The 13765-nt window shown below is 47.9% G+C and overlaps 1 protein-coding gene across 1 annotated transcript in view; it reads left to right on the forward strand.

The window, feature by feature from the left end:
* The first annotated feature begins 739 nt into the window (after positions 1 to 739).
* Positions 740 to 13765, forward strand: part of EYA2 (EYA transcriptional coactivator and phosphatase 2) — a 142264-nt gene continuing 129238 nt past the window's right edge. The window contains exons 1-3 of the mRNA XM_005862171.2: positions 740 to 759; positions 1340 to 1455; positions 11350 to 11395. Coding sequence (XP_005862233.1) covers positions 1350 to 1455; positions 11350 to 11395 — 152 coding nt within the window. The 5' untranslated portion in view covers positions 740 to 759; positions 1340 to 1349. The remainder of the gene's footprint in view (positions 760 to 1339; positions 1456 to 11349; positions 11396 to 13765) is intronic.

Genomic DNA, 13765 nt, shown 5'->3' on the forward strand with positions numbered 1-13765 from the left:
ATACTATTACATTTTTATTGCATGCGTCTGTATCCCTAAACAGTATATAATACCGGTTTGTGTATTTTGCACTTCATAGAAGTAGTATCACAACTTGGGTACCCTGCTACCTCTTTGCTCAGTACTTTGCCTGGCAATCTGTCTGTTGTGCTCTGTGGAGCTTCATTCAGCCTTTTGCACAGCTGTATTGTATTCCATCATGTGAGCGTACTGCCTAGTTATTCATAGGCATTTAGGTTGCCACTGCTAAGTCCTTTCTTTACATGTATCATCTCTTTCCATCTCACCATGACCTCGTCAAGGAGGTACTTTGATAATCCCCACAGTCCAAGTGAGAACACTTTTGACTTAGAGCAGTTTGGTCACTTGCTCTGGCTAGGGAGTAGTGACACTGGAATTTGAATCCACAACCTTTTTACGAAGAAATCTGAGTTCATAACCACTTGGCTTCAGTCAGTACGTGGTGTTTATTAACACAATGATATCGGATCCTGACCTTGGATACGGATGTGCAGTCAATAAACTTAGCCTTTCTCTGAGGACAACTTGAATCAGTGCCAAACGTTGCTGGTTGTAGTTGAGTCCTTTGCTAACTGCCATGTACAATGTTGTGCTCATGAACCGGAAACCTCATTTCCTAACCACAGTGGGTAGGAATTTGGGAGGCATAAGTACTGACATAGCGCAAGGGTTGGAAAAGTTTTCAATCAAACAACCCAGGAGACTTGTCCCTGCCTCCGTTCACATTTTATCAAAATCGTGAGTAATTCAGGAGCTAGTGTCTTCTTTCTGGGGAGGGACCACAGTGATGGGCTGTGAGTTTTGCTGCCTAGAGGGACTTAAATATCAGTGATGCCTTCGGAGCCTTTCTCCATCTGAGCAAGTCACAGCGTGGAATACCATATCCGTTTCCCCTCTTAGCTACGGTCAACTCGGACTTCTCCCCACGCCTCTGGCTTTGAGGAATCTAAATTCAAACACTCTCTCCCTACCTCTTTCTCCCTTCCTCTCCCAAGAAGTCTCCCTGGCTCACTCCAGCTCATTCACATGACATTTGAAAGAGTCCAAACTATAATTTTTCTAGTGGCAAAATACAGCAGGAAGGAGGGGAAAGTTTTAATCAAGTGGGCGTCTTCTCCCGAGGGGAGCAAGTACTTCATTTCAATGCCTCATTTCCCTTTGATGAAAAGTTTAGTGCATTTTTATTATGTAGAATTTATAAGACGGCTGGGTTTAGGTAATCAGCTCTCATATTTATACTCTTAGGGAAAGAAAGAGAAATCATTAGTAAGCATGCATAATTGATGAATAAATTACATTTCCCTTTGTTTTCTTTCAGGTACAAGGAAATGCTAGAACTAGTGCTCTCACCCAGTCTTACTGTAAACAGCACCTGTGTGGGTAAACTGAAGCTTACTGCTGACGCCGATGTCCGGACTCTGAGTGGCACAGAAGGTAGGCCTCCTGGCATGAGCTGTGGCGGAGCAGGGGTGGTCCCTGCCCACCCCGCGGAATGTAGTAAGGGGCTGTCGGACGTAGACACCCATCCTTTCGAAAGTACCGTCATTATAACAATTTCTCCTCCGGTCATTTAGGTTGTTGCCGCTGGACCAAAACTTTAGTGTACGTTGCTGACAATTCTGTCTAGTCATTGGCGGGGAAAGTGTGCTCGGTTCGTGCTCTGAACTTCCTGTCTTGGTCTCCAATTCCAAGAATTGCTGACACCTCCCCAGATGTAGTCAGTTTCGGGCGTGTTCCAGGTCCTGCCTGGTCTCCGCTCCGTCCCTCCGCGCTCTCCTGCCGTCGTGGCATCCAAGCAGGCGTCTTGTCTAAAGGGGGTTGGTGTTGGGACAAGAACCCGTCCACCTTTTGCTTTCAGGTCGGGTTGAAGTCAAGGAAGCAGAGGAGAGTTAAGCTGTTTTTAAAATTATTGGCAAATGATGCAGCCAGACGAGTTTCGCTAGAACAATTCCAGCTATTGTTTGCTTGTTTGGGATCTGTCAGCCTTCCTGGCAGAGCTGGAGTTAACAAAAGGCATTAAGCTATTCTGTTTACCATTGGGCTTAACCCTTTATTGGGCCAGCTTTGGGGTTTGCTGCCGGTCCTCTGGGACCCCCAGCTGTCTCTCCTTCACCATCTGGGTTTGATGCCAGCTCATGGGCACAAATGCTATGTAACTGTCATGGAAAACGAGATGCGTTTCTAGTTGTAATATAACGTCACAAGGAATTTGCTTTTAAGCAACTCCAGGCTTCTGGGAGTCATTATTGATGTCACCAAGATTATGACATTTCCTTTCCATGCTGGTAATGACGCTGGAACAACCCTTTGCTGAGTGCCACCAACAGGGGCTGGGCTCTCATGCCCAACCCTCATGGCAGAGAACACCGCCTCGTTCTTCCTGGCACTTAGGAGCGTGCGTGTAAAGCCCCTGGGCTCTCACAGAATTTGAGAAGATGCATTGAGCCCCATTCACAGCCAGTCATCCTGTAGAGAGAGGCACAAGTTACCTTAAGCCCATCTTCATTTCAGAGCCAGCAGAGATGGGCCAAGGCATAGGCTGCAAGTAAGGAAGACCCAAGTCTGAGTCCCAGCTCCACTGCCAACCAGCCCCATGGTCTTGGACAAATGATTGAGCTTTTCCGTGCCTCAATTTTCTGTCAAATGGGGGCATAATCATGACCCACTTCACAGGGTGCTTACTGCAAGATTAAATGACGTAATATTATACAAAGGGCCTGGCCCAGCCTGGGGGCGTGGTACAATGGTTTAACTTACTATTCCATTGTCATTGTCCTCTGACTCCTATAACCACAGTGAGCTCAAAGCCACGGTTGCAGGTTGCAAACTGGCAGCTCACAGCCCAGTCTGACCTTCAGGCATGCCGTTGTTTTGTTTTGTTGGTTTTTTTTAATGATGACACCATGTTTTAAATAAAAGTTATAAAAATTGGGACAGTTCAGATGAAAATCTGGATTTCCAGTTTCTCTTGAAATGCTGACTGCGTTAGAGACCCCGGGCCTGGCTGCCACAGTGGGAGCCGGGGGCAGTTGTCCCAGAGGTGAGTCCCTACCTTGTGTCTTTAACTTTTGTGAGCACATACTCTGTGCCCGGCACCGCTCAGAGCAATGAAAATCCAGATGAATTCTCCTCCTCCTCCTCTGGCACCGATGGAGCGAACACTTGGCCGTGTGCCTGATGTTAATGTCTGAACTCAGTCAATCCCAACAACCCTGAGAAGCGGAGGCTCACTGACCTCCCTTTACACGGGAGGAAACTGCAGCACGGGGACGGCATGCAGCTTGGTCAGAGGGCGCAGCTCCGCGACGGCCACAATGGAACCTGGGTCGTCTGACTCCGAAGTCTGTCCCGTCAGGAGCACACTGACTCTTTCTCACGTGATATCACACTCCTGTTAGGCTGGGGTCCCGCTTTACCGTGCGGACGCTGAGGCATGGAAAGTTACGTAGCCAGCTTAAAGTCGCACAGTTCGTGGCAGGGCCAGGAATCAAACCCAGGCACTTCGGCTCCAGAGTCCCCACTTCTTCACTCGGTCATTGATTTTTGATTTTTTTGCTCTTATGCTCAGTGCTGCCGGGGTGTCACCATGCAGGCTGTGCACGGTGCACTGTTTCTCAGGAAGACACTGAGAGGTGGATCTGCAGCCTCAAGGGCTCCCTGCCCCTTCTGTTCTGCGTTACAAACGCCCCTTCCCCAGCATCGCCTCTGCCTCCTGAGCCCCTCCACAGACAGAGTTGGTAGTCTCTCTCTCTCTCTCTATCTTTTATTTTTATTGATTTCAGAAAGGAAGGGAGAGGAGAAAGGAAGATAGAAACATCAATGATAAGAGGGAATCATTGATCGGCTGCCTCCTGCACACCCCCTACTGGGGGTCAAGCCCACAACCCCGGGCATGTGCCCCCTTGACTGGAATCAAACCCAGGACCCTCTACCCACTGAGCCAAACCAGCTAGGGCGCTAGTTTCTCTTTTGTTCCTTTACTTCTCTAATCATATAGTCAACAAATTGTTTGATGCACCTACTGAGTACGAGGCACTAGGACTGGTGGGGATCCAATCCTACCCACTGCCCACCTTCAGGGTTGACCATCACTCTGCTCCCAGGGGTCCCTGCACATCACATCCTACAGGGTGTGGGCTCAATCCAGCCACCCGTGTATCCCAGCCCTGCCCTCAGCTCACTGTGTGAACCTGGGCAAATGTCTACCCCTCTCTGAGCCTCAGCCACCTGTCTAGATAATGAAAGTTGGTTCAGTAAATTGTCCGCAAATGCCTGCCATGGATCAGGCCCTGGAATAAGTTCTGGGAATATAATAGTGAACAAGACAGACAAGTCCCTGCTCCCAGAGCTTATGTTCTAGTGAAGGGGCAGGTACTGAATTTTTAAACAAATAAGGGGTTTCAGATGGTGTAATTTCTATGAAAAGTGAAGCTGGACTGTGAGAGGGAGTGGCCTGCGTGTGGGCCAGTGGTGAGAAAGGCTTCTCGTGATGTTAAAGCCTTTGCAGAATGCTGGCCGCTTAGAAAACACTCCGTAGAGGTTAGCTGTGTCTCCCCCGCTTTAATGTGCGGAGAATCTCACCTGGGGACCTTGTGAAACCGCAGATGCTGATCCCGCCTAAGAGCCTGCATTTCTAACAAGCTCCCAGGTGATGCCTACGCTCTGGTCCACCCGCACTCTGAGTAGCAAGGTGCTAGCTGGGTTCTCAAGTCCTCTTGCACATCAAATCACCTTGGAAGTTCTGTTAGCACACCGATCCGTAGCAAGGTGCTAGCTGGATGGTTCTCAAGTCCTCTTGCGCATCAAATCACCTTGGAAGTTCTGTTAGCACACCGATCGCAGAGCCCCACCCCTAGCATTTCTGATTCTATAAAGTTTTGGGCGAGGACTCTGAGAATTTGCATTTCTAACCAGTCCCAGGTAAGCTGCTGCTGCTGGCCCAGTGACCACACTCTAAGGACCAGGTTCCAGTGCTGGTTTTAATGTTAATGTCCAGATCCCACCCTCAGAGAGTCTAATTGGTCAGAAGTGTAACCTAGACAGTAGGATTTTTTAAAGCTCTCCGAATGAGTTTATTGTGCACCCAGGGTTGGGAACTGTTGTTCTAGATGCTAAATTCCTCCAAGACAAAGACAATTTTTAATTCGAATATGTATATTTACATTTCTGTTCCAAATGAGTACATAGCTCAGTGCCTGGCTCATGGTAGATGCCCCAAAATTATTTATGGGGTGGGGGAGGGTGCATAGATAGATGGTGGAAGATGGTGGATGGGTGGATGGAGGGAGGGAGGGAGGGATGGGCAGGTGGATGAATACAGAACAGTCTTGAGGAGTCACAGATAACTTCAGGTTGATATTGGCTTTGAACCCTTAGTTAAAGTTTCCTTTACTTCCCCAACCTCATTTTCCAGGTGTGTAAAGTACAGATAATAACTTCCTCATTGGGTTGTTGTGAGAATAAAAGAGATAAGAGCCATGCAATCTTTTAGCACAGTGCCTGATCTGTTGGAACCACTGGAGAAATATTAGCTATCCTTCATTACCATTCAAGGGAAAATTGGATTTGAATCGTATTCTATCTTCTGGAAGGAGGGCGGCAGGGAAGTTACAGAACTAAGAAAGTAAAGTTGAATAGAGAAAAATTTTTCTTTTAAAATGCAGATACAACCGTAACCGGTTTGGCTCAGTGGACAGAGCATCGGCCTGTGGACTAAAGGGTCCCAGGTTCGATTCCGGTCAAGGGCATGTACCTTGGTTGCGGGCACATCCCCAGTGGGGGGTGTGCAGGAGGCAGCTGATCGATGTTTCTCTCTCATTGATGTTTCTAACTCTCTATCCCTCTTCCTTCCTCTCTGTAAAAAAAATCAATAAAATATATTTTTTAAAAAATAAAATGCAGATACAACACAGCCAGTGTGGCTCAGTGATTGAGCGTTGACCAATGACCAGGAAATCACGATTCGATTCCTAGTCGCAGGGCACATGCCCAGGTTGCGGGCTCCATCTCCAGTGAGGGGCATGCAGGAGGCAGCCAATCAATGATTCTCTCATATCATTGATGTTTCTCTCTCTCCCTCTCCCTCTCCTCCTCCCTTTCTTTCTGAAATCAAGAAATATATTTTTTAAATGCAGATACATTTTGCAAAAGCTGAGGCTATAATCTCTTTGGTGTTCCCTTGGAGAGGCGAAACCACCCCCTATGGAACAAGCTGGGCTGCCCTCTTCTCTCAGGCTTCCTGCAACTCCCTCCTCTGCCCTGGGCCTGGCAAGGTCTGATTGTGAGTTCTGGTCTCACCGGTTCCAGCCTGGGGCTGGCAGGTTTTGATTCATTCCACCCAAGCCCGATTGAGCTGCCCAGAGCTTTGCCCCTCACCTGGGGCGCCACAGGTCACCTTCACCTTTCCCATCTCTATCTCAGCTGGCTTCCTGGGTGAGTTGGCACCCAGAATGACCCCTGCTGGCGCAGAACAGAATTAGTTTAGTGTTAAGGAAATTGCCAATTCCCTCTTTTGGAAAAAGGGCACTGAGTATTATGAATTACCTAATGCCCTCCGTGGGTAAAGGACTTTCACTTACGGTGGCATCTCACAAACTTCACACATTCTCAAGCCACTTTCTCTGCCACATATTCATACTGTCACTTGCTTACTCATTTTTCTTTAAAACAACTCCCTTTCAATAAATTCATTTTACTAGTAAAAGGATGACTAAAGGCCAGTTCCAGAAATGAAAAGTTACAACTCTGATAGACTTGTTATGATTCTAATACTCATTAAAATAAGTCTGTGATGATTTAAGTAGAAAAAAAGGTGTATATGCATGCCCCCTCAAACCCCCACACTCTGGGGTACTCTGGCTTCATTCCTTTCAGTCCTCAGGAACAGCCCCGAGATGGACAAAGGACTTGTTCACTGTCACATGGACACTCAATGCGAGTCAGAGTTGGGGTGCTCACTTCTGGACTCCTAATACAGTGCTCCCTCCTACTGTCCCTGTCCCTGGTCACCCACATGAGGGAAATGAGCTGATAGAGTTACAGGCATGCACCTTTTATGGCAAAGACCTGCTTCAGAGCATCTCACTAGAAATTGTCTCATCTCTCAGAGATCAGTTAGAAGCAGCCCCTGGGGTCCAGTTAGACATCTTAATAGTGGTTGCTGCTTTCAGAATCATTAGCTTCTTAATCCTCCCAGTGAGAAGTAAAAAAAAAAGTGTGAACATTCAAATTGGGCTCCTGGATTTAAATGGCTTAAACAAGGGCCCCAGGAGACTGGAAAGCTAATAAGAGCTGCTGCACGTTGAGCAGTTACCGTTTGGTAGGTACGTTCCTGTGTAATCTTTGCAGCAGCTCTTCGGGAATGAGATGTTGCCCCATTTTGCAGATGTAGAAACTGAGGCTTAGAGAGAGAAGGTCACAGGCATAAAGTCACACAGTTTCATTGAAGCAGAATAGGATTTGAATTTGGATCTGTCCCCTTCTTGCCCACTTGCTTTCTTCAGAAGGAATATTAAGTTAACAAATGCTGAGATTTGGCTTGCAGATCTAGCCCACAGTAGGTGCATAATAAACATTTGTTGAATGCATGAATGAATTAACAGTGTGGGCAAGTTACTTCACACAGTCACATAGACACACAGTCACATAAGTGTGCACTTACTCGCACAGACCCCAGCTTTAGTTGCCTCATATTAAAGCTGGATCTTGACTTTGCTCATTTATATCACCTTCTTGGTCCCAATATGCATTTGAGTTTGTAACTTCAGGAACAGAGATTTATTTTTATTAACCCAGAATTGTGATACCTTTTAGTAATTTGCAGTTCTTTATTAGCTCATTGTCTAGACCAGTGGTTCTCAACCTTCCTAATGTCGCGACCCTTTAATACAGTTCCTCATGTTGTGGTAACCCCCAATTTCATTGTTACAAATTGAACATAATTAAAGCACAGTGATTAATCACAAAAACAATATGTAATTATATATGTGTTTTCTGATGGTCTTAGGCGACCCCTGTGAAAAGGTCGTTCAACCCCCAAAGGGGTCGCGACCCACAGGTTGAGAACCTCTGGTCTAGACTCTTCTACTCAGAGTGTGGCTCCTGGGCCTGCTGCATCGGCAGCACCTGGGAGCTTCCTTGCCCTGCAGACCCGGAGTCTGCATTTTAGCAAGATCCCCAGGCTAATGTTGTGCCATTAAGGTTCCAGGTGCAATGCTCTACACCGTCCGCTTTCCTCCTTGTACCTTGTTATAATTATAATGAAGTACTTACTAATGTAATTTGTGTTTGCCATCCATCTCTCTGCTAAACAGGAGGGTTCATGAGGGCAGGGACCCTGACTGCTTTTGCTCACTACTGGAACCCCATTCCTAGCATAAGCCTGGCACCTGGTGAGCAATGAATGAATGAATGAGTTCATCCCAGAGGCTCCGCCCATCTGTTGAGCTCATGCTTCTCCCTTCACCCATGGAAAGCTGCGGAGGAAGAGCAGGCTTAGAGTTTTAAATTCAGAAGTAAATGGAGGAGGCTCCCTGCCCCTCTCCACTTGAGAGCTGCCTGCCCCATTTGATGTGTCAGCCACTCCCTCTGAGACACATGGTGAAGCCTGGATCAATAGATGTGGCTCTGGTGAGTCAGCCACCAGGGCTGCTTCCACCACTGGCAACGTGGATAGGAGTTGCCATCAACGACTCCTCCCTTGACCTCACCCTCGCCCATCATGGCAAGTTCAATGACACTGACAAGGTTAAGAGCAGGAAGTTGTGATCACCAGGAAGTCTATCTCCATCTACCAGGCACCAGATCCCACAAATATCAAAGGAGCTGCTGCTGCTGAATGTGGTTGTCGTCACCACCCCGAAGATGCCTGGGGCTCACACAGCCCCATGTATGTGACGGGGTGACCATGAGCAGTGTGACCACTGCCCTAGATTGCCAGAATGCTTGCCCCCTCACACCCTCTGCCAGGGACTTTACACTTCCCGAATGCCTGTATCTGGCTTGCACAGTTTTCCCGGGGTTGCTGGGGTGGGGATGGGAGAGGGTTACAGGTTTGCACCGCAGGAGAGGGAGGAAGGCAGATCTCTCTACAGTTCAGAGGAACAGAGGAAGCCGAGTAAGGGGAACATGCAAATCATGGCAGAACGGTTGTGGGGCAAAGACTCTCGCTTCAGATTTATTGGCTGCCACGTTGATCCCAGCCCATAGGAATGTTTTCATAGATGCAGGTTTTTATGAATATATACATATTTATTAAAGAAAACATATTAAAAATGTTTAATTCAGTAACTTATGTACCTAACACACTCAAATCATAGGCTTTTACCAATAATGAGACTGTGGCTGCTTCAGAATGAGACAGTTCATTCTCTAGTTCTGGGGGAGGATGAGGATGGAGGTATGGGAGGCCCTGCCCGGAGCAGTAAACCCCGAGTGGGGAAATTAGCATTGAATGAGCACCTACTGTGCGCCAGGGGCTTCCCTAGATATTAGACTGCTTCAACTTTTCTTTTAATACGACACATAGTAAGACATCTGTTGTTGACACTGCCATTCTATACCCACACATACACACACACACACACACACACACACACACACTCATACACGCAGACACACACACATACTCAGACACACACACAACACATTCTCATGTCTGTAGCTGGAACAAGAGCTTCACATTTCCTTCTTACTATGAGTATTCCACGCTGATATTGTCTCTTTTATTCTTTAATTCCAGTTGTAGCTCTCTAAATGGACTTCAGGACCCCACCCTCACCCCAGTGGTTTTTAACTCATAATTTAACTCATCTGGTGATTAGGGGAAATGGCCTGGCAGTCAAATTACCCTTGGGTTCAAGTCCCAGGTCCCATGCCCATGGGTTGTTTGGCTTGAGCAAGGCACATAGCCTTTCCCAGTTCCTCCATCTGTACACTGGGGAGAATGCCATTGCCTGCCTTGTACCGTGTGAGGACTAGATGAGATCATGCATACAGGCAGTGAACTCAGGGCCTGGCATGTAATGAGCCTCTCAGTGGATGAGAGCTGCTCTGAGTATGATGACCATCACTGTGGGCTGCAGTGTCCTGGTTGCAAAGACCGACTCCAGAGCCAGACCACCAGGTTCAGATCACAGATCTGCACCGTATGACCTGTGTGGCCTTGGGGGAGTAACTCTCTGTGCCTCCAGGTCTTCATCTGCAACAGGAGGATGTGACTAGAACCCTGCTCATGGGGTGATTATGAGGATTAAAATAACTAATCCAGATAACGTATTTAGAGGAGAGCTTGGCACATCACAAGCGCTGGGTCAATGATGGATATCACCATCATCTTCTCATTTAATTCTCACGCATCCTTGTGAGATAAAGATTTCCCCCCGTTTCACAGGAGGAACTGAAGTCCAGAGACTCTAGGCAGCCTGCCCAAAGTCTCTGCTACTCGTGGTAGAGTTGGAATTGCAGGTTGATCTTCTAGCCTCCAGCTCAGGGACTGAGAGGGGATCAGGCTCAGGCGCAGAGCCACTGCCCTACACACCAAAGAGTGTGGATTGCCAAGTTGGCGCCATCAATAGACATGATATCTAGGATTTTCCAGGGCTCCACAGTCAGGACACTGAGTTGTGCTATGAAAGATGACATGGAGTTGAACTGTCCATTTGTAAAATTATCCTCTTGCAAGCATCTCTCCTTGCTTAGTTGTGTCACCTTTTCGTCACCTCCTCTTATTGTCTCCCGCTGACGGTTGGATGCTGTGTGCCCAGAGATATGGTTGAGTCAGGAGCCCAGGCCACTGCCATCTCCCTGCAGCATACCCTCGCTGGAGCCTAGGAGGTGACCCAAGAGGTGCCTTCCCCTCAGTGCTGGGGCCAGCCCTACCTGAACCCTACGGGCTGAAACTGGGGAAGGAGGGAAAGAACATAAAAGTGATGTCATCGGAAGAAGGGAAATGGGTTTTGAGAGTCAGGAAACCAAGTTCAGGTGCCAGTTGTGCCGCTATCTAGTCAGATGACCTGGTCAAGCACCTTCTTTCTGTCCCTGTGGCCTCCGTTTCTCCCTGTGCAATGGGTGGGAAGATGGATCCCACGCTGATGTTGGAGATGCTGCCTTTCTCTGCAGTCCTTCAATTAGTACTGGAGACAGAGCTCTCCCAGAAGGGGCTTTCAAGGAGAGTGCTAAGATGTGCCTCACGTAAGCTGCTGTGGTTGAGAAAGTCCCAGGCAGCAATCTCTAAGTTTCTCCCCACTTAAAGTGGCATCTGAAGTCACAGCTTCTGTGGAACACCACTCCGATTGCTAAAGCCCTTCCCCTTTGTCTCTTCCCCTCCAGGCATCACCACATCGGCCCTTCCACGTGTGTCCCAGCTCTTGGCAAGGTGAGTATCCTTGCCTTGGCTCTTTGCCTTGGCTCCTCACACCCTCTGCCTTTTTCTTTCTTTGAGGACAGATATCTAGAGCCAGACTCCCTGGAGAGGAATTGCAAGGCCAGCACTTACTAGCTGAGCCACCTTGAGCAAAGGACACACCTCCCCCGGCCTCAGTCTCACCATCCGGAAAAGGGGGACACTCATGACGCTTGTCCCATGAAATGAGCTAAAACGTAAAAAGCACTTAGAAGGCGGCCTGGAACAGTGATTTCAGTGTTGGCTGTTGTGGGTTTTTTTCATCTTTCTTTGTTCATTTTTCAGTTTTTCCTTTCTTTCTTCGCTCCTTTCCTATGCATAGACTCTCTGTCAATTCCTTCCTCCCTTCTTCCTTGTCTCTCTTGTTTCCTTTCCACTTCTTTCTCTCCCTCCTCTCTTAGGCCTTCTCTCTCTCTCTCCTTCCTTCTCCCCTCCCCATCCTTTTCTCTTTCCTTTCCTCTCTTCGTCTCCCTCCCTCCCCCTCTTTCCTTTCATCCTTTCTGCTCCAACATTCACCCAACACACTTTGGTACCAAACCCCATACACAGCCCTGGAGTCTCGGCGGTCCCTGCCTCGGAAGGCTTCCAATCCAGTGGGGAGATGGGCCAGTAAATCAGAAATGTCAACTCTGCATGCGGGCAGCAAACGCTCCACTGGAGATGTGCGCTGGGCAGAGGGAGCTCGGTGGGACGCAGCTTACCAGGGCCCTTGGTGACCTGCCTGGGGAGCCCCCTGGGTTTGGCCTGTGGGATGGCCAGCAGCTCCTTATCTGGAGTGCTCCTCCCTTGACAACCCTGGAGAAGCTATTTCTAAGGAGCACCTTTCTCAGCTTCCTCTCCCTCCAGATGTTTTGGGGGTTGTTAGTAGCAACCAAGGTCTGTTAAATCTTCCAAGCTTATTTTATGGTCTCAGGATTAGAGCGCTCCCTCATCTCTTCTCCGGGTTTTCGTTTCAGCCCCAGTTTAATCCGAGTGGGGTAAATTGGTTTTGATGGGAAGCAGGAGTGGATCATCTCAGATTTCCACTTTCTCCTTCTAAGGACAGCTGTCCATTGGGAACATTTCAGACAAGGTTCACTGCTAGGTCCCGACCAACTGGATGCATTTCCAGGCACCTCCCAGAGAGGACACATTGGCTGGTCAAACGCCTTCTCCTATTGGTTCTGGCGTCCCCAGTTCAAATGAGTTTCTTATACATTTTGGAACCAGTTCCCCAACCCTCTATCACAGGAGTAATCAAAACGAAAGAAAGATGCGAGAACATCTTTTTATCGTTCCGTGAAGTATTGCATCCGTCTCACACCTGCCATGAGGCTTCCTATGTAGGAGGGACTCTGGAACCAAACAGGTTTTCACTGAAGTGATGTAACCAGAATAGAATTAGATACAGATTGGGGAATCTCATTAACATTTACTGGCAAACATGCCGGTTAGAATAGTTAGATACGGGATGTCAAGTACACATGGCTGTGGTGTCTAGGTATGTAACCTGAAGGGTGAGGGGGCATAGTGCAGTAATTAAGGCCATGGCCTCGGCCAGCAGGGTTCAAATTCTGTGTCAGCTGTGGGTTCCTTTAGTACATTGCTTAGTCTCTCTTTGCCTGTTTTCTTATCTGGAAAATGGGGATATGATTCATCACTACCTCCAAGGGTTGTCACAGAGGTAAGGTTTAAATGAGCCAATCCACTTAGTAATTCGGACAGTAGTACCTGGCAAGTGAAAGGCACGAGAATGGTTAGCTGTTTTCAGCATGAAGTGGTCCCAGTGGAGACTGCTGCTGACAGAGTGTGGTAGTCTGAAGAGGTGGCTGCTACTCAAATCCAGCTGATGGCGCTACACCAGAGTGCAGACTCAGCTTGCCAGAGCTTCTGCTTTGCAAGAGAAGAAGGTAATGAGGAGGAAGGGGAGAGAATAAAACCTCCTGGTTTAAAATATTGGCAATGAATTCAAGTAAATAACTGTACTGGCCAAAGAAATTATATCCATGGATGCATGGACTGCACATGGCCCCTGGGCCACCGTCTTGACCCCTTCCTGTTACAATAGCCCACCTTGGCTTTATTTATTGCTGCTTCAACAAAGTATTGAGAGGCAACAACGTTTCATGACTCCAAGTGTAACTATGGGCTCTGGAGTCAGATTCTGGAGTTTAAGTTCTAGATTTCCCACTTCCTAGCTGTGACTTCAGGTCTCTGAACTTCAGTTTTCTCTTCTCTAAAGTAAGAGGTATAAGACCCCCACCCACACCCAGAGAGTTGATGTGAGCATATGATGAGATTTCATGCACGTATTGGGCCTCAGTAATTGGTAGTAATCATTTTATTACAGACTAGAGGCCCGGT

The sequence above is a fragment of the Myotis brandtii genome, unplaced genomic scaffold, assembly GCF_000412655.1.
Source record: "Myotis brandtii unplaced genomic scaffold, ASM41265v1 scaffold161, whole genome shotgun sequence".
In the NCBI taxonomy this organism is placed as follows: domain Eukaryota; kingdom Metazoa; phylum Chordata; class Mammalia; order Chiroptera; family Vespertilionidae; genus Myotis; species Myotis brandtii.